This window comes from Schistocerca nitens, chromosome 11, assembly GCF_023898315.1.
Source record: "Schistocerca nitens isolate TAMUIC-IGC-003100 chromosome 11, iqSchNite1.1, whole genome shotgun sequence".
Lineage (NCBI taxonomy): Eukaryota > Metazoa > Arthropoda > Insecta > Orthoptera > Acrididae > Schistocerca > Schistocerca nitens.
Window position 1 is genome coordinate 71,805,080 of NC_064624.1, and position 23,880 is coordinate 71,828,959.

General features: G+C 40.6%; 1 protein-coding gene across 3 annotated transcripts in view; it reads left to right on the top strand.

Annotated features, from left to right (window-relative positions):
• LOC126213585 (uncharacterized) overlaps nt 1–23,880 on the top strand; it is a 124,128-nt gene that overhangs the window by 19,712 nt on the left and 80,536 nt on the right. For all 3 annotated transcript variants that reach the window (XM_049941433.1, XM_049941435.1, XM_049941434.1), the window contains exons 2-3: nt 19,842–20,011; nt 20,133–20,180. In XM_049941433.1, the coding sequence (XP_049797390.1) occupies nt 19,924–20,011; nt 20,133–20,180 (136 nt within the window). In that variant the 5' untranslated portion in view covers nt 19,842–19,923. The remainder of the gene's footprint in view (nt 1–19,841; nt 20,012–20,132; nt 20,181–23,880) is intronic.

Consider the following 23,880-nt stretch of genomic DNA (forward strand, 5'->3'; position numbering starts at 1 on the left):
TATGTGACAATGAATGAGCTTCAATGAGAACTTTCTGACCAATATAGAGTTTCTTTGCATTTGCTTTACCGTTTAGTTTTCTCCTTTTGTCTGCAGCAGAATTCATATTTTTAATAGCCAAATCAATTATGTCTTTCTGTCGAAGTTTACGTGTATTCGGAAAAGGTACAAAGCTCTCGGATTCTGTTCGGTGGTTCATCATTCTTTAGCACAAGAATATGTGGTAAAGCAGGGGAGTCATGAGGCATTTCATTCAGCACGTTTTGAAATAAGTGTAAATATCTGTCCCAATATTGATGCTTTCTGTGACAATAAAGTCTGCAAAGCTCACTGATGTCTTTCACGATCCGTTCAGAAGGGTTACAATGTGGTGAGTACAATGAAATAAAACTGGTTTTGATTTTATGATTCTGAAGCATGCGTTACCAAACCGCAGATCTGAATTGCGATCCGTTATCTGAAATGACTTTAGCAACGTGTCGAACTTCTAGTAAGATATTTCTATCAAAGGCATTGGATACAGACCATTCAGTGGCTTTACGTAACCATGTGAAAGAAATAAATTTTGAAGTAAGTTCAACACTGACTAAAACGTTCAAAAATCCATTTGATGTTCTGACAAGGGGTCCCAAGAGACCAACAGCAGCAAATTCTTTTTAATTTAGAGGGAATGATAGGAAACAACGGAGCACGATGTGAGGTGGTATATGGTTTAGCTTTTTGACGAAGTTTAGAAATAGACAAGACTCTTCGAATTTTCTTTTCCATATTTTAAAATAACAAGTCGTCCAAAGAATATGATAACATTGTCGTGGGCCAAAATGTGTGTACCTGAAATGAATGTACCAAACGACCTTATTGACAGAATCGTCAGGAATGCAAAGTACGCATATCTAGTCATCAACAGTGCAACGTTTGAAGAGTATGTTGTTTCTAACCAGATAATAATACCGAATCTGTGTGTGTGTCTTTTCGTGCCATTTACTTTTGATGCCTTTCCAAATCGAATCTTTATCTTGTTAATGAGCTATGTCCTTTAAAGATGTGATGATGAAGTTCTCAAACGCGACTTTCTTAAAGTAAAGAATACTGAAATTTTTCTTCAGGTTGGTTTCTGCGTTACTTTTCTGAAGCCCAGTCGGTGCACGTGATAGTGCGTCCGCAACAATGTTCTCCTTGCCCGGAATGTAGACTACTGTGAAGTAGAATTCTTGCAGAAACAATGCCCAACGTTTTAACTTGTCAAGATTTAATTTTGAATACATAAGAAATTGTAATGCACGATGATCACTGTATACTTTTACGTGTTTACCAGAAAGAAAGAAACGGAATTTGTTGAATGCCAAACGATAGGTAAAGCTTCTAATTCAGTAACGCAATAATTATTTTCCGATTTTGTTAGCACGTGGCTAGCAAAAGCAATGGTTTTCTGAATAGTAGTGTAATTTCCTATGGCTTCTTGAAATAAATGAGCACCAAGACTGACTTTAGAAGAATCTGTGCTAAGGCAGAAGTCTTGTGACAGATCTGGATGAGCTAGTATTGGGGCGTTAAGAAGCGCTTCTTTCAAAGAATTGAATTCAAAGTGTGCCTGTTCGTCCAGGTTCCAAATAGTAATTTTTCCAGTGAGAGAACAAAGTTTTGGTGTTACTAGAATTTGCATATTCAGAAAACGACGGTAATTGTTCACGAGACCTGGTAAAATATGGACATGTTTTTTTGTGGATGGAACTGGAATGGTTCTGATTGGTTATAACTCTTCAAGATCCGGCTTAATGCCTTCAGAAAATAATGTGTCCCCAAAAATTCACCTTTGTCCTATCGAATTCAGACTTGTCCAAGTTAACTGTAATTCCAAATTCTGATAAAATACGTGATACACTGTTGAGGATGCGATTATGTTGTTCCCATGACGCATTTGCTGTTAGAATATCGTCGACATATAAGGTGATGTGACGTTTTAAGAACTCAGGTAATATGGAATTTAGCCCACGAATAAATGCTGCCAAAGAAATGTTCAAACCAAAACGAAGTTTCCGAAATTGATAACAAACGCCGAAACAAAGAAAATGTGTGTATTTTCTACTTTCTGGATGAAGTTCGATCTGATAAACGTTGGATCTGAGATCACTACAGGACAACACTTTTACACCATTTGAAGAAGTTCTTCCAACATATGTGCACTGTCTGTTTCAGGAATGACGATAGTATTGATTTGTCTGAAATCTAAGACAAGTCTGACCGATCCATTTTCTTCTCAACAACATGTAATGGATTGTTGTATGAGCTTACTGCTGACTGAATAATTCTATCGTCGAGCATACAATGTATTTCTGTTCTAACACAGTCCCTATAATGTGCCGAAATTGCACATGGTCTAACACAAAATTTAGTATGCTCACGAACACGAAACTGATATTGAAATCCTTTGATGGTTCCTGTTTTGTGAGTAAAAGCTGTGGAATGTGCTTGAAAAATGTGAAGAAGATCCTGCCTATCAGTGTCACTACATTTCTCAATTGTTTTAATTTAGTTTTGAATTAAGTCATTAGTCTCGAATGCGTCGTCGATATCATCCCTGTCAATACTTGCAGAGTGATTGGTAGTGTCAAGTTCCGTGGAAAGTTCCGAACTCTTGCCTATCAAGAGGTAATGCCGCTTAATTTCGTTGTCATGGGTTGAGAGCCAATCTTCAAATTTCAATGCTATTGACTTACGTTCTTTCTCTTAACTTATTTCAGCATTGTGAAAGTTTAAGATTGCTTCATATTCATTCAAAAAGTCTACTCCCAATATAATTTCTGTCAGCAATAATGGAACGATAATAAAGTTCATGGTGAATCTGTGACTGTGACAAAGGAATTCTAAGTTGGTTTGTTGGCATTCATCTACACCTTTTCCAAAAATTTTACCTTGTAATTTAATCTGACGTAAAGGAAGTGTAGGGCAATCGTTCGATTTATTGCATTTGCTAAAGGCTGTCTTACTAATTACTGAAATGGGACTGCCAGAGACAAGCACTGCTATAAATTTTACGTCATTTACTATAATGTGAATTACGGGATATGCAATGTTGTTTTACGTCGAGTTCCTGGAGTAATAAGTCCCTAAAGTGTTTCATTTTTACGTAATTAATAGCCACGGCAGCTACATCGTCAGCTCCATAAGTACGTTTTGTCGCTGTCAGCGGTGTCAGTCATTTGCCTACTGTCTCTTTGCTGGCGCGCGTCGCTATTGGAATTTGGAGATCTAACCTCTACAATTTCAACTTGTCGAGAGGGCCCTGCCTTGTTTCAATCACTCCAGTTTTTGTGAAATTCTGGTCTGTTGTTAAGACTATATCGTCTGTCATGATGTTGGTAATTTCTATAATTTCTTCTTGTCTGTCACGTGATGGAGAATTTCTCCCTGAATTGTAACTGCGCGGTGGGATGTTGCATCTGAATTTATTCTGTCTCCCTTCATAATAATTATTTTGGTTCCCACATTGTATGTTTCTATGATTATCTCTGTCATAATCATTACTGCAGAGAAGTGATCTTTCCCTGTAATTATTATTTCTCAGCCAACGGTTGTCATACAGGTGGTGTCTGTTTTGCTCACGATCTGCGTTGTAAGAATACCCTTGTACAGTCCAGTTATTATTTCTGTCGTCACGAAGTTGTGACGGCTGTGACCTGTAATTGTTGTTTTCCTGGTTTTGCGTCCAGCGATTGTCATTGCCAATTTCCACTTCTTGTATAACTGAAAAGCTTTGATATTGTCTTTGCAACGTCCTGCCAAAATAATATGTCTTAAATGTTCAATTTGATTAAGCATATGCGGATGAGTTCTGAGGGGCTGTATGGATTTGTCTTCAAAATGTTTGACAAGACTGGAGAATTCAGATTGTTGAAAGTCTTTCATCATTATGATGCTATGTTTTACCCGGTCTAGAGTATCCTGAGACCTATATGCTGAGAGGGAGGGATGACAGAATTCTCCTTCAGTGTGACAATCGCGAATGACTAAACGCATTCTTACGGCTGGTTCATTTTCCAAATAGCCGCACATAAATTCCAATCTGTACTCTAATGACCAGCTGGTAGGAAAACAGTGAGAGAATTGATGGAGCCACGCTAGATGAATGTCATTGCCGGAATTCTTAAATGTTTTGAATTTACGTGTAGTAATGAACAGGTTATAGTCAAAATCATTATGACGGCGAGTCGCATATCGGGCATTGTTACGTCGTGTCGGCGGTTCCATCGCAGATTTTGATGCACCTTGCCATTTACTTTCACAATTTCCAAAATGCCCTGTGCTATTATTTTGTGACTCTTCGTATTTCCAAGTCCCTCTTCCTGTGTTGGAGCGCGAGTCTCCTCTGTACCTATGTCAACTGGTCTTGTACCTCCCGGATATCTCTTTCGTACTGTGTATTGATTTGATTCTGATTTTGTTTCAATTTCTTAATTTGTTCATACCCTTCTGTGTCAGTGAAGGCTACCGGTATTGTGTCATTCAGATTATCATGTATCTTTGTAGATAAGCTAGTGAACTGATCCGAAAGTTCGGCTACTTTCTCCGATAATTAGTTGATTTATTCCCTGTGTTTTGCTCAACTTAGTTTTAGAGTATCTAATGTGTTCTTCAAGTTTTCCTGAGTTTTTGCAAGTGGCGTAACCGAATCGGTAGATGCAACTGAGTCAATTTTAGGCCGAAAGGTGTCGTGATTTTCATGAACAATAGTTTGCAGTTGTTTTATAGCTGCTTCGTGATTCTGTAATGCATTTTCATGCCGCGAAAATATAGTTTGAAAATTCTAACAAATTTGTGTTTTTACGTTATCACAGACTTTTTGACATTTAGTTACGATGTTAAGTAACTCAGCAGTTAAATCTTCGCATGTTTGTTCAAGAGTTGTGTCTAACTATTGAAGCTGTTCCTGTGTTGGTGACTGATTTTGTTCCATTTGTTGCTGTGATTGTTTTTGATTTTGTTCCATTTGGTGCATTAATTACAATAATAATGTATTAGTGTCTGGAACCTGTTCCTATATGCTTTTCGGCAGTGCATTTGCACCGGAAACATTCGCATTTTGAAAAGCAAAAAATCTGTCTTGACTTAACTGAGATAACGGTGAGGACGCAAAATCTACGGTATTTGCAAGATTGTGTCCTGTAATTTCGGATTCCTGGGGCGAGCTGTTGCCGACCGATCGATCGACAATACTACCCTGTTCACTAGCTGTTGTACTGTCTACACCCTTATTTATTACCTGGTCCGTTTCCCTATGCACAATTACCAAATTACTATTCTGAATATTTGTTAATCCATTACACGGTGGCGCTAACACACTACTCTCGTCTTCACTGTCATTTCTCAATTTAATTTGCAGCCTAGTGTTACGTTTTTCACACGCCATAATTGGCAAAATATTTCACACGATAACCCAGAGAAGCACAATTTGGAGAGCAAAATAAGAAAACACATTAAAATTGCACTGAAAATAATATGGACTTAATTGCAACGGCGGCTGCGAAATACTTGGTGCGAATCTAAATGCATTTCGCAACTGTTTTAATGTACAACAATGGAAAACTACAACTACAAAGGAGATTCCCTCTACAACTGAGCGCTAGCAATAAACAATAACTATACTAATTACACAAACTACAAGAAAAAATCAGAAGGTTCCATTGAGGTATCCTCGGCTAAGGATCGACATACGAAATTTCCCCTTTGTATGTAAAGAATGACAGTGCTGGAAAAACTCTTACGTTATTTGATTTTCAAACAGCTAAGCAAAACTCAACGTACTCAGTTTTCTCTTTACTTATTCTGATCATCACTAAACTCAAATATAATATTCTAGCGTAACGCAGTCTGACATTCAATAATCCCTACAAAAAAATAGCCCTGACTAACAATAACTGATGCCTTTCATGAATGACTTATCTCACAAATATCTTCGTTACTCGAACTACTGCAATACAGCGAGCGCCAATACTGTCAGCTAAATAAAAGATTGTAACAACTGAAGGCATTAACTACTGATAGGCATAGTGAGAGAATGAAAGATTTTGATTGAGAACAAACAATGTAATTACCTTAATAGAGCAAAAGTCATATTCATGACATCCAGTCTTACAAATTTCCTTTTCCTGACGGACACACGACCAGATCGTCCTCTCATAGTAACCTCTCAAAACTCTGGCATCTCTCTCCCCACATCCACCGCTGCTGGCGGCTCACCTCCAACTGCCCAACGCTACGCCCTATTCAAGTCCAACTCCCCAGCGCTACACTAGCGAATATTGCAACGATGAGTCCAACCAGCCACAGACTGCACACAGCGCAGTCAGCGATTTTCATACAGAGCAGTACGTGGCGTTACCAACATAAAAACCTAAACAGACCCGAATTATTTGAAACAGTAACGCAGAATAGGGAATCAGAGGTCATAAAGCGGTTACTCCATCGATGACTTGAGCCGTAAACAGGAATATTGAAAATCGTAGGAAGATTTTTCTGTTTAACAAAAGTGACCGATATAAACTGGGAGACTTAAACGTTTAGTACGGGTGACAGGGACAATGAATCCAGTGAAAGTTTTTTAAGTGCATTATCTGAAAACTACCTCGAGCAGTTAAACAGAGAACCGACTCGTGGCGATAACATATTAGTCCTTTGGCTGACAAACAGACCCGAACTATCGGAAAGAGGTAACGCAGAACAGGGAATCAGCGACCATAAAGCGGTTACTGCCGTAAATAGGAATATTAAAGAAGGTAGGAAGATTTTTCTGTTTATCAAAAGTGACATAAAGCAGATTTCAGAGTACCTGACTGCTCAACACAAAACTTTTGTCTCAAGTACAAATAGTGTTGAGGATCAGTGTGAGGAGAACTATGCGAGAGGCGTTGAATAAATTCGAAAGTAAAGTTCTATGTACTGACTTGGCATAAAATCCTAAGAAATTTTGGTCTTACGTCGAAGCGGTAGGTGGATCAAATCAAAATGTCGAGACACTCTGTGACCAAAATGGTACTGAAACAGAGGATGACAGACTAAAGGCCGAAATACTAAATGTCTTTTTCCATATCTGTTTCACAGAGGAAGACTGCACTGTAGTTCCTTCTCTAGATTGTCGCACAGATGACAAAATGTTAGATATCGAAATAGACGACAGAGGGATAGAGAAACAATTAAAATCACTCAAAAGAGGAAAGGCCGCTGGACCTGATGGTATACCAGTTTGATTTTACACCGAGTACGCGAAGGAACTTACCCCCCCCCCCCCTTCTTGCAGCGGTGTACCGTAGGTCTCTAGAAGAGCGTAGCGTTCCAAAGGATTTGAAAAGGGCACAGGTCATCCCAGTTTTCAAGAAGGGACGTCGAACATATGTACAGAACTGTAGACCTATATCTCTAACGTCGATCAGCTGTAGAATTTTGGAACACGTGTTATGTTCGAGTCTAATGACTTTTCTGGAGATTAGAAATCTACTCTGTAGGAACCAGCATGTGTTTCGAAACAGATCGTGTGAAACCCAGCTCGTGCTATTCGTCCACGAGACTGAGAGGGCCCTAGAGACGGGATCCGAGGTAGATGCCGTATTTCTTGACTTCCGCAAGGCGGTTGATACAGTTACCCACAGTCGTTTAATGAACAAAGTAAGAGCATATGGACTAACAGACGAATTGTGTGATTGGATTGAAGAGTTCCCAGATAATAGAAAGCAGCATGTCATTCGCAATGGAGAGAAATCTTCCGAAGTAAGCGTGATTGCAGGTGTGCCACAGGGGAGTGTCGTGAGACCGTTGCTATTTGCAGTATATATAAATGACCTTGTGGATAAGATCGGAAGTTCACTGAGGCTTGACTGATGACCTCCGATGTTACGTCCCGTAGTCCTCAGAGCCATTTGAACCATTTCAACCAATGAGCCTTTTTGCGGATGATGCTGTAGTGAATCGAGAGGTCGTAACAATGAAAAATTGTACTGAAATGCAGGAGGATCTGCAACGAATTGACGCATGGTACAGGGAATGGCAACTGAATCGCAATGTAGATAAGTGTAAGGTGATGCGAATACACAGAAAGAAAGATCCTTTATCATTTAGATACAATATCGCAGGTCAGCAACTGGAAGCAGTTAATTCCTAAAATTATCTGGGCGTAGGCGTTAGGAGTGATTTATAACGGAATGACCATAGAAAATTAATCGTCGGTAAAGCAGATGCCAGACTGAGATTCATTGGAAGAATCCCAAGGAAATGCAATCCGAAAACAAAGGAAGTAGGTTACAGTACAGTACACTTGTTCGCCCACTGCTTGAATACTGCTCACTGGTGTGGGATCCGTACCAGATAGGGTTGATAGAAGAGATAGAGAAGATCCAACGGAGAGCAGCGCGTTTCATTACAGGATCATTTAGTAATCGCGAAAGCGTGACGGAAGACTCTGCAAGAGAGACGCTCAGTAGCTCGGTACAGGCTTTTGTTGTAGTTTCGAGAACATACCTTCACCGAGGAGTCAAGCAATACATTACTCCCTCCTACGTATATCTCGCGAAGATACCATGAGGATAAAATCAGAGAGATTAGAGCCCACACAGAGGCATACCACGAACAACACGAGACTGGAATAGAGGGGAGAACCGATAGAGGTACTCAAAGTGTAGCGGCGTGGCAAGACAGCCAAGCCACTCGGAGGTTAGCCGAAAGGCACGCGTTAAGCTCACGCAGACTGGCGTGAGGTCTGGAACAGTTAAGGGAATGTATAGTAGCAAATAAAGTACGTAGTGGATGTAATACTTAACTTTAATCCACAATTGTAGAACATCTCTCGTTACTGTACATGCTTCACAATATTAATTATCAAATGCTATGGCGCCTTGCTAGGTCGTAGCAAATGACGTAGCTGAAGGCTATGCTAACTATCGTCTCGGCAAATGAGAGCGTAATTGTCAGTGAACCATTGCTATGAACGTCGGCTGTACAACTGGGGCGAGTGCTATGAAGTCTCTTTAGACCTGCCGTGTGGTGGCGCTCGGTCTGCAATCACTGACAGTGGCGACACGCGGGTCCGACGTATACTAATGGACCGCGGCCGATTTAAAGGCTACCACCTAGCAAGTGTGGTGTCTGGCGGTGACACCACACAAAGTACCCTCCGCCACACACCGTCAGGTGGCTTGCAGAATATGGATGTAGATGTAGACAGCCTACTTACACCATGTCAGGTGAGAACGAGAGCATTTTATGGCTTCCGTCTGGACAGCTAAGAAGCGTGAGGTAGTGCCGAATGTTATTTCATTCTCTTTAAAGATTACTGACATTTGAAGCTACATTGTTTCTCTGCTCGTCTCTTTTTACGTCTGAACTCCAACTGCTCATATCATTGCAGTTTAGTTGCACCAGATGGCTGGTCAGTGCTGCGGCTAAACCTGTTGTTCTGCATTATCACGTAGTCTAAGCGGAGGTAAACGTAGCATAAAACGTATTCTTATGACCGTACTTGATTGTACTGGACACAGCTTCGGTTCCGCTCCACGTGATACCTCACTGTCTCCAGGTGTAAACACGGCTCAACTCGGCTCACGCTGCCCGGAACTCTACATCCTCGTTTTCGGCAGCTCGCGGCCTTCTCACCGCGGGAAGTGCCGAGGGTAGAATCATGTTCAAAATGGTTCAAATGGCTCTGAGCACTATGGGACTTAACTTCTGAGGTCGTCAGTCCCCTAGAATTTAGAACTACTTAAACCTAACTAACCTAAGGACGTCACAAACATCCATGCCTGAGGCAGGACTCGAACCTGCGACCGTAGCGGTCGCGCCTTTCCAGACTGTAACGCCTAGAACCGCTCGGTCACAACGGCCGGCCTAGAACCAGGAAATGGCGCTCTGTTGACGGATAAGCCGGCGCCTTGTTAGGAAACTTGCGTGCGCGGAGGAATACTGTCTCACAAGCGGGTTACTTCACAGTGATCAAACGCTAATGCTACACTGTCCTTTTACTTCTCACACACTGTCACTTCTCACGCTAAACACGCTGTATACAGATTGTTTCATAGCACTACACAGGCGCACACTATCAGCTGACGTGAGGAGCATTTAGTGCACCGCAGCTTCGCACCTGCTAACCTGAAAAGCAGAGCCTGCATCCCTCTATAACGAGTGGGGTGCTTAGCTCAGGTGGAGGACAGGGGTCTCACTGTTATACACTGCACAGCTGTGGGAGGCGCAATCCCTCCAGAAAAATGAAGGCAAAAAAGTGGGGAAGGGAAATGTAGAGTGAAAAAGTTACATCGAAAATTAGGTTTTTTACTATCGTTATTTTTTGTATTACATTTACTTACCAGGCCGTTCTCTGCGTTATCTAAGTATTCCTTCACTGTATAGAATGTTTGGATTAACAGGTACATTTCAGTTTTCTGTTTAAATAGGTTTGTATTAGCAATATCCGTGATCTCCTTTGGAAAAGTAGTGTGCAGTTTTATTCCTTTTTTCTGGCTAAAGGCAAGTTCCGTCTTTATCCTGTTCCAGCTCTTCGTGCAGTAAAAGCAAATGTCATCTTTGATATGTACAACTGGTTTCTAAATGTACACATACAGTGCACTTAAAACCCCAGTGTTTTGGTCAGATCTTTGCAATTACCTCGAGTACAACGCTTGGTTATTGATGTGATGCCACTTTTCTGCAGTTTGAAAATTGTATTCGTATTTTGTACATTTGATTCCCAGAAGAGAATATCATAATTAAGAATTCAGCGTACATATGAACAGTGTGTAACTAAAAGATGCTGGCTGTAATACACTGAAGAGTCGAAGAAACTGGTACACGTACCTGGCAACGTGCAGGGCTCCCTCGAGTGCGCAGAAGTGCCGCAACACGACGTGCCACAGACTCGACTAATGTCTGAAGTAGTGCTGGAGGGCATTGACACCACGAATCCTGGAGGGCTTTCCTTAAATCCGTAAGAGTACTAGAGGGTGGTGATCTCTTCTGAACAGCACGTTGCAAGGCATCCCAGATATGCCCAATAATGTTCATATCTGGAATTGTCCTGCTGGAATTGGCCAAGCCCATTGGAATGCACAACGGACATGAATCGGTGGAGGTGAGCAGACAGAATTTTTACGCACATGTCACCTGCTAGAGTCGGATGTAGACACATGAGGGGTCCGATATCACTCCAAGTGCACATGCCCCACACTATTACAGAGCCTCCACGAGCTATAACAGTCCCCTGCTGGAATGCGGCGTCCATGGATTCAGGAGCTTGTCTCCGTCCGTCCTCTCGATACAATTTGAAACGAGACTCACCCGACAAGGCTAGAAATTTCCAGTCGTCAGTAATACAGTTTCGGTGTTGAGAGGTCCAGGCGCGACGTAAAGCTTTGTGTTGTGCCCATATCAAACACGTTTCGTTGAATGGCTCGCTCACTGACACTTGTTGATGCCCTAGCATTGAAATCTGCAGCAATTTTGGGAACGGTTGCACTTCTGTCAAGATGAACGATCCTGTTCAGTCGTCATTGGTCCCATTCCTCCAGCATTTTGTTCCGGCTGTAGTGATGTCGGAGATTTGATGTTTTACTGGTCTCCCGGTATTCACGGTAAGCTCGTGAAATTGTCGTACTGGAAAATCCACACTTCATCGCTACCTCGGAGATTCTGAGTCCCATCCCTCGTGCGCCGACAGTAACTCCACGTTCAAACTCACTTGAATCCTGACGAAGTGCCATTGTAGCATTAGTAACCGATGTAACAACTGCGTCAGACACTTGTTATCTTATGTCGGCGTTGACGACCATAGCTCTGTATTCTGCTTGTTTACGTATCTCTGTATTTGAATATGCAGACCGATTTCAGTTTCTTTGGTGCTTCAGTGTATAATGATGGCGGGTCTCTAAGGGTATAGCGTGCTGAATACGTTACCTCGCAAGTACCTTTGGCTGTTCAACTGAGAATCAGTATTCATCACTAGACGTTTTCCATTTGTTACATTGTCTATAGAGGTGCCATCTACATTTAACTGAATAGGATCACTTTCACTCTTCAAACTAAAATTCCTGGCGTTTGTTCTCTTTATCTTCAATGACACTTTATGGCTTATTGTCAGATTGTAAAACTCCTTAAGGGCCTTGTTTTCTCCCTCTACAAAGAGTTCCCTAGTTTTCTCAGAGACTACAGTACTGCTGTCATCAGCAAAGATATTATTTCTCCATGACTGTCAATAGTGGGAGAGCCATGGACGTATATCAGGAAGAGTATTGTTCATAAAATGCTACCCTCAGGCACTCCTGTATTAATATGTATTAACTTTGATAAATGCTTTACTAAGACTTTAGACATATTTGACGTATGTGATATCTGTACAATTTTTACCCTGTGCTAGATATGGTCAGAACCAATCATTAGCTACTGTTCTTATTACTAATGTTTCTAACTTATTTAGTAGAATGTTATGGATTTCAGTATCAAAAGCATTCAAATAATCTAAAAACTGTGTGTCACTCACTCATCTTTGTCAAGAGCATCAAGTTATGAGTTACACTATGGCTCATTCTATACTCCTACTCCTTCGAAAACCAAAAAATTATTTAGTTAAAATGTCTTTCATAAGTGTTTTATATTTTCCAGTATGTTCATAACAGGGCAATGGGCCACTAGTCTTCTAACTGTCTGCTTACCTCTGGTTTGGTAGGTGTACAACTTCTGCCTGTTTTAAACATTCTGGAAATTTCCCTGATGTCAAGAATTCGTGTGTATTAACGGAGCTTGTATACTCTCTATGCAGTGTTTCAGTACACACATTATTACTTCGTCTAATCCTTTTCACCTTTAATACTTTAGTTTTGCATAGTTTTACTAGGTTCTTGCTCTGTTGTTGTAGCAACTTTTTGCAGCAGTTTGCGACTTTTTGTAAATCTTTCGGCACCTACGATAAGGATTTAATAATTCTCGCTCATTAGGACTGTTTTTAATGTAACTGAGGCACAGAAGGATTTGGAAAGACTTCTAAACAACTGCGGTTATTCATTTGTTTTTGTGAAACATTTTTAGTGATTTGGGTGCTTTTCAAAAGGTCTTTTGAAAATTTAATTTAAATAATGTTGAGGATTTACCATTTACATTCGTTCCTCATTACAATTTATCCCAGGTTTAGGTACGCTGGTTCTTTTGGAAAATCTTGTATTTTGATTTCTGATAAATATGTTTCATAAGCTTGCAGTTTTGGGGAATTTTCCATATTCGATTTTACTGTTATTTGACAGAAACGCTCTGATAATCCAAGATATTGTACAGCTATTTCACACTTTTGTCTGTCCATACTTTTGGCGTGATTATCAATCACTGATGCCGTTGTTGTAGTAACCATTGTTGTACTATTGACCAACTGGGACATCCCAAAACTCTGAAGGATATTTGTGGGGATGCTACTAGTTTCTTTTATGATACTTGTCTTCATGTTTATGTCTCCACACAACAATATGTAGACTATTGTACTTGAGGATTTAGCTAGTACTTCCGTTAATTTATTGAGAAAAATATCCAAATTATCACCAGGATATCGAGACAAACACATACATATTGATTAATTTGTTGGCGTTATGAGTTCCTGTCCATTAAATAGCCAATATAACAGAGAGTTTTTCTGCACTTACCGTGCTAAGGTCATGTCTTGCTTCAAACTGTGTTCATTTTCTGAAATAAATACATGACCCTCCGCCATTTGAAGTAGTCATACAATAAGAGTCTATCCTTTCATCCAACGAAAATACTGCATGTTTCATATCTGTGACTCTACACAAATGCTCAGTGACAGAAAATATTGTACAGTTGAACGATTACACTCAAGATAAAATTTTTGTATTTTATTTTGTGTCTATTGCATGTTTATTTCTTATTCAATCTACCTATCTAATCTTCAACGTCCTCCTGTTGCACCACATTTCAGAATGTACCATTATCTCCTTGTCTGAACTATTCACCCTCCACGTCTCACTTCCAATCACGGCTGCACTCGTAACGGATACCACTAACTGGCACTTAAATTGCTATCAGAACTTAATAGATTTCTTCTTTTCAGTAATTCCTTTCACGATGTTCCAGTCTGCATTTTATATCCCATCTACATTGGGAATCAACAGCTATTTTCCAGTCCGTAGAACAAAGTTTTGCAACTGCTTTTACTGACTCATTTACTAACCTTATTCTCCAGTCAACACCATCTAATTCGACGAAATTTCAGAACTATTGTCACACTTTTATTGATGCTCATTTTACACCCTATTTTCAAGACTGTATCCATTATGTTCAACTGATCTTTCAAATCATTTGCAGTCTGTGACACAATTACAGTTTCGTCAGATAACCTTAAATATTACATTTCTTCTCCGTTAGTTTTTTATTTCGTTTCTCAATTTGCCCTTGGTTTCTTCACAAGACGATCAATGTGTACATTCAATTACGTACGCAATATGCTTCAAAGCTACCTTCTCATGTCCTTATAATTTCAGTCCTATTTCTGTACAGGTTGTAGATAACGTTCCATTACCTTTTTTATTTCTAATACAATGAGAAATTGTAAAGAGAGAATTCCAAATCTAGGAACGCTTCGCTCCTCAAATGTACGGTATATTGCTGCTGGAGGAGGAGAAAAATTCTTTCGCATGCTGCAAATAGAAACAGATTGATATTGTGTCAGATCCAGTGCCTATTCCTCTGCAGAATAATTTCACTTGTTTTTCTTTCCAATGGATATATATTTCGATATCTGTTGTTCAGACGTTCCCTTGATGAATTAAATAAGGCACCATAGTAAGATCGTCCTCAGCGAAAAAAGTTTGGAGACGAAGTTTAGTATATCCACTGTCTGTCAACCCCTTTTCGGTACCATTGCGTCACATAGTGTCAGGACATATGGCTTCAAAACTTCCACTGAATTAACTTTCAGATTTGTTGAGTCATACAGCTTATTGTCTTTTGTCCACGGTATTTGGAAAGAAGTAGAATAGATTAATTTATTTTTCCAGTTATTAAGTTTTGTACTGAGAGTAGAAAACTTCGTATTTACTCACATCCAAAAGAATTCGCGAATTTACGTACAACAAAGCTTCGGTTCGATGTTCAAAAGACATAAATCCTAAACGGTAAATTTTATTTGGAAATGAGTCGCCTCCGTACCTTCTGGCAGCGGTGTCTGGACGTCGCAAGGCCATAATATCAGACCTGCACTACGGGCTGGCTCCCCTTTACGTGTCACAGAGGTCGGTCGCAGATAAGAAATGATTCATTTCTCCAGCAATTTATAGGCTATTTAGCGGAGTGTTGAGAAATGGACTGAACAAACAAAACCGTAAGGCTAATGAAGATGACCAACATCATCGAATTATAGTTCAACATTCATAAATATTTATTGATATTACTGAAATATCTGTGAATGGTGATCTCACTTCAGTGTGGATTCAAAGCAAAGTCATTAACAAACAACCATAAATAAAGTGCAGAAGTACAGCGTAAACGCAGAACATATGTTTTTAGATTTCCTTTTCCTCAAAACAGTAATTATCAAAACTATGTGCAAACATTTCAAGAAATTTTGATTCTTTACTAAACACAATGCAAAACATCGTTCACTGCTCACATGCCACCAATAACATCAGCTATAGCAAAGTAATCTACACTGTGACAAATTAGCAAATTAGTCACAAACTGTGACTAATTTGCTAATTAAGTTTACTTAACACGTAAATTTCACTACAGATATTCGACTGTAGGTTATGAGACGTTCGTTATGTCTGCCATCATTGGCGATGATGTGGTGCCCACGAATAGCGAAATTCTGCACGTCCCGCTGAAGTGTCGGAACTTCGATGCTGTCGATGACCTCCTGAATGGTTGTTTTCAGTTAAGCAGTGGTCTTGGCGTTATTGCTGTACACCTTATATTTAATACAGCCGCACAATGAGGAGTCACATGTGTTCTTATCCGGAGACTATGGCAGTCAATCAAGGCTCAGGCTGGGGGCCTCTGGGTGCACCAGAGCCAGGATGTGGTCCCCAGAGTGCTTCTCCAGGACATCAGACACTCTCCTGCTTCGATGGTGTCGAGCTCCGTCTCGCTTGAACCACATCTTATTGATATCAGGGTGATTTTGGATAATGGGGGCGACATCATTTTCCAAAACCTTCACGTACCTTTCGGTAGTCACCGTGCCATCAAGAAATATCGCACCGATTACTACGTGACCCGTTGAGGATGGAGAGATTTCTCGATCGCGGAGTACGGATTCTCAGTCCCGCAAATGCGCTTGTTTAGCTTATCGACGAACCCATGCAAATTAAAGCGGGCTTTGTCACTAAAGCAAACCGAACGCATGCGGATATTAATTCCCATCATGCCCCATGGCTAACCGCGTAGTTTTAACGTCCTAACGCAAACCGTTGAGACGTTATGGCGATTTTATTTCATTCAGTTCAATAATATTCACCCTGTAATTTCATTTCTGCCTTGATTCTCACTAGTACGAAACTAGATGTCCAACAAGTGCTCCAAAATAAATCATCGAAACTGTATTTATAGTATTCCAAATCCTGCAGGAAGCGTGGGGCAGAGCTCAGTAAATTAACGGAAGTCCAGCGCTCTGCGCCCAGAAAGAGTTTGCGTTAACTCGCCGACCAGATCTGTCTACAGGTTTACCTCTCGTGAGATCACCGGAACGACACTCCGAGACGGAAAGCTGCCGAAACTCGAATCACGAAACACCAAATACCGAATGAACCGAAAGACGCAAAGAGAACACGCGCAGTGATCCACGCCCTTCCACATTCTCTGTGGCATCGCCCAACACTGACTGGACGTTTAACACTGAGAAATATTCATATTTAAGGCTGTCCCACATACGTACTTTACATTTAATTCCAAATCATTAAATTCAAATTAACCTCAAAGTTATCACAATCATTTTTTTGCCACTCAAAACATGAGCTGTGTGGTATTACCTAATATATTAAGAAAAATGTAAATCATATTTAGGTACGTTGTTCAGTACTCACAAGAACTGTGCTACTTAAATATATACAATTAATGTGTGACTAATTTAAAAGGAGTGTTAGTCTGCCATCTGTTCATTTCTTCTTTAAAACTTTACTTGAAGTGCACTTTTTACTAACGCCGATTTGCATCTATGAGTAAACCTAGTATGAAATGGTATTCAACATTAACTATGGTATTCATCATCGATTATGATTACCTATGCAACTGAGTAACTTAAACTACCATCTTATTTCGTTCAACTGTGGCTAATTCAGAATATTGTCACATTTACACAATCGTGCTGCTACAAGACAGAGCAAGTTACATAAATGAAATCAGACTTTTTTTAGTGTTTATGACCACCTTTAGCTTTGATTTGACACCATATATGGTACGACACCTCGAAGAGCGAGCTAGTTATTAATTATGAAAGGCCTATCGCAATATTCATAATCAAAAGCATTCCTAAATGTTGCAATAAATATCGCAAAATTGTGATCCATGTTGCGGTGAGGTCATTTCTTCACGAAAATCTCTCTCATATCCTCGGTTTCATGATATGGTGTTTAGGAGAGTGTTGCGTTTCGAGCCACCGTCAGTTGCAGGCAGCATCAAAAATAATCATCCTATACGGCACACCTATACTTCTGAAACTAATAAACAAATACAATTGATTTTGTTTTTTTATGAACGGGAAATTCAAAGTTTTATTTCATGCCTTCTCATAGTTCTTCCATATGCCGGCCTTGAGACGTACGGCAAATGTCAATGCCGTATTCAGATTGTTCACATACTACAGCGAAACACTACATTTCAGCAGGATAATGAACGACCGCATGTTGGAGGTAATGTACGGGCCTTTCTGGATACAGAAAATGTTCGACTGCTGCCCTGGCCATTCTCCAGATCTCTCACCAACTGGAAACGTCTGGTCAATGGTGGCCGAGCAACTGGCTCGCCACAATACGCCAGTCACTACTCTTGATGAACCGTGGTATCGTGTTGAAGATGCATGGGCAGCTGTTCCTGTACACGCCATCGGAGCTCTGTATGACTCAATGCCCAGGCGTATCAGGGCCGTTATTACGCCCAGAGGTGGTTGTTCTGGGTACTGATTTCCCAGGATGTATGCACCAATATTGCGTGAAAATGCAATAACATGTCAGTTCTAGTATAATACATTTGTCCAATGAATACCCGTTTATCATTTGCATTTCTTCTTGGTGTAGCAATTTTAATGGCCAGTAGTGTACTATAGTTTCATTTGAAAAAGAGAAGTTGATCCCCATCTCCTACAATGAATATGAGTATGACAACGGACTATACGTGGCTCATACAGCAGTCTCATTTAATCAGGTGCAAACATCATAACGATCTCTTAAATGCTTTCAAAACTTTTTGACGTAAACAGTTTAGCTGATCAGCCAGTATACAGGTTGATTTACGAGGATATGCAAGTATTTTAATATGTTATTCTACAAGTAAAACTATAGAAAAAAGTTCATATAAACAGAGATACGCAAAAGATTATTTACGGAGTTTCGGCTAACAAAAGATTTTGCCTGGAATTTAGCTCCTTAGCTAATATGAAGCCATCGCGAAACTGTACAAGTTTAAAATAAAGCACTGTTTCCATTCATTTTGTTGTTATTGATGTGGTGAAGCTAATAAAACATTTTCCCAGGACGTCTAACTGGCGAGAAGTACTTACAATTCCTTCAAAGAGAAATGCCCCGCTTGCTCGAAGATCTTCCACTTGCTACGCGACTGCAAATGCATTTCCAACATGACCGCGCGCCTCCACATTCCACCAACCCGTCACTACACATTTAATAGCACATTTTCCCCAGATATAGATTGGTCGAAGTGCTACACGTCTGTGGCCACTCAGATCGACCGATTTAACACCAATTAATTTTTGTGTATGGGGATGAGTGAAGACATAGTTTATGAGGACAGAGTCAATAGACGTGAGGCATTGCTTGCTCGCGTTGTGAGTGCAACAGACGAAATTAAGAACAACCCTGTGAAACTGAAACGAACAACGAAATCTGTTCATACAAGTGCAGCTAAATGCATTGAATTCAGTGGAGACATTTTTGAACATTTATTGTGAATGTATTATGAAACTGTATGTACACTGTACAATTCCCTTAACACTGAGCTTTGTTTTTTCTGGTTTAAGATGAATTCACGTGTGCTATGACACTAAAAAAAAGCAGATAATCTGACACGTTCATACAGAGTCAATTAACGTTATTACCATCATTTTTTCCAAAATTAATTTGTCTGCAACTTCTGTTGAAAACTTTGGGCAGTTGTCTGGAATTTAAAATAACAAAATTGGGGCAAGAAATAAATTAAAAATTTTACGAAAATACTTATTTGCTTCTTTGGATGTTCTGCAAAACTACTGTAGATACACATGTGGGGCATGATTTATTACATTCACCAGACCAATAACCACAAAATAAATGGAAATCGTGCTTTACTGTAACCTCGTTCAGTTTTGCGATGGCTTCATATTAGCAAAGTTGCTAAAGTTCAGGCAAAATCTTTTATTAGCCGTAACTTGGTAACTAAGCATTTGCGGATCTATGTTTATTCGAACTTATTTCTTTAGTTTTACTTGTAGAATAACATATTAAAATATTTGCATCCCTTCGTGAATCACACTGTATATTCAGAACAACGGAGTGGCATCCACCTTGTAAAATGGTGTGATCCAAATAAATTTGCGCTACTTCATTTAATATACAGGTATTGGCAAAAAATGTGTTTTGTGGTTACACTTGTTCGTAAAATTTCAGGTTGTTCAGCAGACTGCAAGTTTGGTGAAGTTATTTTGAGAGAAAAGTTCCTTACTTGGATCGACACCTTCGTCCTTCCACCATGTTCCGCAGAAGCTTTAGTTGGTTCATCCGCATTTTTGTGGCGCTGGTCATATTTACTGGCTACTGTCACCCAGTTCCTGTTACAGGTAAAAATTTTACTTTGTTCGATTCATAGGAGTCTGAGTATGATAATGGATAAAATTTATTGTGAAATAATGAACAATAAGTTTAATTTTTTATTGAGATTTTTGCGAATTTCTTTTTCAGAATCCTATACCGGAGTCACCTTGCCTACTTTAACAACCGACAACTCAGGTAAGTGTTTGATCTGTTACTACTAAAAACACCTCATGGTCCACGGGGTTCATTTGGTGCTATTTTATTTAATCACGGCAGTCTTATCTGGTGGTCTGAGACGTCCACGAAGGCGCCGTGGGGCGGCGGTCGTATTCAAACACAGTAGATTGCTGCTTGAATATATCGAGCTTTTATTTTTAAAACAGCGATAGATGATGTAAAATAATTGTGCACTAATTTAATCTTTATAATGTGATATCTCATTTGTTCAGAATGCTGTCTCGTCCAAGGGTCACACAAACTTGTATTCAGTACTGTTCATTGCTCCTGGATGACAGGCAATACGTACATCCCACGCTACTGCTTTGCCAGTAGCATAACACCCGTGGTATACGCCGGAGTGAACTTGTTCGGGTATCTGCTTTGTGTCACGTTGCAGACAAAAGGATACTGCGAGCGAACTTCGCAACATCATTGGGTATCAGTGTATCATCGCTTTTGGTGTTCTAGAAAGCTCCAGTTCGAATGCCATTTAGTCATCACGTAGCGTATACAGGATGGTTTTTACCAGCGTATACAGACTCTAGGGATTGATCGATGAGAGGATACGGAACAAAAAGGTCTAATGAATTTATGTTTGGAAACGCATGGTTTCCACACAGACACAAATTATTCATACAGTGTTACAAAGACTGCGGTCTAATACTCGCTGTACCAAGCAGCGACAGGTACAGTACGTAATGAAAATGGTTTCCGTGTGCCTCAACGCATGCGTGTATACGCGCAGTAGCGTGCTCCGTCTGTTACGTTCTAATCGGCCAGGCTGCATACGAACAGCGTCATAGGCAGGATGAATACGCTGCTCCAGTGTCTCCACATCTGCAATGTCCTCTGCGTACACGATACTTCTCAGGTGGCCCCATAACCAGAAATCGCACGGGTTGAGATGCAGTGAACGAGCAGGCCATGCAACTGGACCCTCTCGTCCGATCCTTCAAACTGGGAAGACACGTTTGAGATGCATCCGGACGTTAATGGCGAAGTGGGCTGAAGCATCATCATAACATAACCATTAGAATCATCAATGGCACTTCTTACAGCAAGACGCCCGTAAGAAACACCGATGATTCCCCTCTGTTAGGTGACGTGGAAGGAAGACTGGTCCCAAAATACGGTCGCAAAGTATCCCAGCCCACCCATTCCGGCTACACCGATGCTGATGGTTCGCTGTCACCGTACCACAGGGGTTCTGCATTCTATCCCACAGATGACTGTTATGAAAGTTGAAGATGCCACTCCACGTAAGGCTGGCCTCATCGGTGAATAGGATGGATGACACAAATCCTGGAATCATGGTTGCCTGGTCAAGCAACCGACGACAAAACTGCTGCCGATGTGGAATGTCTCTCGCTAGTAACCCCTTCACACGCTCTAACTGATAAGGGTAGTAACAATCGTCATGGAGAATGTCCCACACGGTCGTCTGTCTTACCCCGTACAGGCCGGTCCATTGCCTGGTACTGACAGTTTTAATCACATTTTTTACCATGTCTAGTGTCTCTTCATTTCGGGTACGTCCTTCATGATTTCCTGCATGTTAGGTCATGACGTGCCAGAAACAGTACGACCCTCTAGGAGGAAAAAAATGCATTCTATAAGTATGGCTGCGTGGTATTGCACTGCAGCTTCTGTAACAAAGTATGATTGAATAAATGGTCTCTGTCATGGGAACCATGCGTTTCTGGACACCATTAGAACATTTTTGTTCCTTATCATCTCACTGATTAACCCCTAATGTTTGTACATCGTAGAAAAAAATCACCTAGTATCTTCCATAGACCCTTACAGTGATAAAAGCAATCTGTCTACGGAAAGTAATAGTAAAATTTTCAAAGAGGGTTACCAACGCGCCTTTAGTTGCATTATGCTGCACACTGTACTTTTCTTTTTTTTTTAGAGACGTACTGATGTTGCAGAGTTCATTTTTGACACGCAAGTGCCAAATGTGACACCACGAAACCAGCAAAATGGAGAATCCGGCAGTTGCCTTGGCTACTTACTCATAATTTCGTATACAAGCCAACTTCCGCTATTTCCTTCGTGTCCGAGTAAAACCAGAGGTGTCAGATAAATTCGCCTCTAAAAGTCACGTCCTAACACTTCATATCAATTTTAAACAAGTTATTCGTGTTAACTGTATCAAAATCCGTGTTTGTGTCGCACTATATTCCGTATTTTCGTACGCTGTGTGCCATGAAAAACGAATTTTGTGCTATAGAATCCGTTACGAGCAGCCTTTATCCTCTATAAAAATTACGGAGTAGCAATCTCATTCGTTTATCCCATCATTCATTGTATATCAACGTGAATTAATATAAATTTTTGAGAATTTTACTAAGTTACCAGTGATGAGAATTACGTATGTCGTAGAAAATGTGTTTTTGTAGCACTTGTTGTAAGTTGCATGTCGTGTTCCATTGTCTGCATCTACCGCAAAGTAATTATTATCTTGATTTTGTTTTCGACTACAGCCTCTAAAAAAATTCAGGAGATTAGTAGCATTTATAGAAGGTGATACTGAGACTGTAAAGGAAACATCGATTTCAGTACGGACTGCTTCAGATATTAACGGTAGCTGGTCATACTGGGAGCTTAACTGGTCCAGAGTATAAAAATGATTCTCTAGGCTTAATTTAATGACACTTGTTTACCATTCTGTAAGACATTACACCAGCCACACTGCAGCCCTACTATGAACACTCTCCTCGAACGTGGGAAGAGTATGCCGACGTTCATAAGCTAAGATCAGCCGCCTGCAAGCTGCTGTGCGTGGGTGTTTCGGGAGAGTTACCAACAGTCATGTATGCGTTATACCACAGGTACCTGAGTCACTATCATATCCTGCTGTCACTTCTACACGAGGTACATGATCTGTCACCGTTCATGCACTTGGCTGTGAGCGGTCTGCTAGTGGCAGTACTAGGCTGCATGGACGGTGGAGGCAGGGACTGGGGAGGAGTCAGCACGTGGTACTCATCACCATAACCAACAAATATGAGGTTCAGGCTTCCACTGACTTCAGCTGTTGAGTAACATGGTATGTGCTGTGTCGAGAAGGGGGAAACATAAAAGGGTAGGATCTATTAACAGCAGGAAGTTCAAATGTATGGCAAGTGAATGTATCCCTTAGGGAAATGCAAAAAGCGATGTGAGGGAACACTAAGTGTGTATGGCTGGGAGCCTTATTCAGCATGTTACAGAGGCCGTTCAGTCAGCCGCTGAGAGAGCAGGGCGCTACCAGCTGCTGACTGTGCTCTGCGGCCACACTTGGATCATTCAAATGGCAGAGAAGGTTGACAAAGCTGGCCTCATCTAATTTCAGTGAGACTCACAATTTGCTGCAGTGAAAAACTGGTCGTGCATCCCACGTTCTGAATCGAATGGAACTACTGACTCAGAATTCGAAGGTTCTGTAACAAAGCAGCCTGAAAATTCTTGGACTTGCATCAAGGGGTTGAGTACTCTATGAAAACCCTAAATGGGTGAGGTGTGTGGTACACATCAGAGGCTGCTGCTCAGGTAGCTGTTTGGGTGTGGAATGTAAACAATGGTTTTTAGATTAGACTACTCTTCGTCCAGTCCAGATAACGATAGGCACCTGAAAGTGTCAGTAATAGTTCCAAAGAAGTGTCACGTACTTGCGATAGTATTGCAGTTC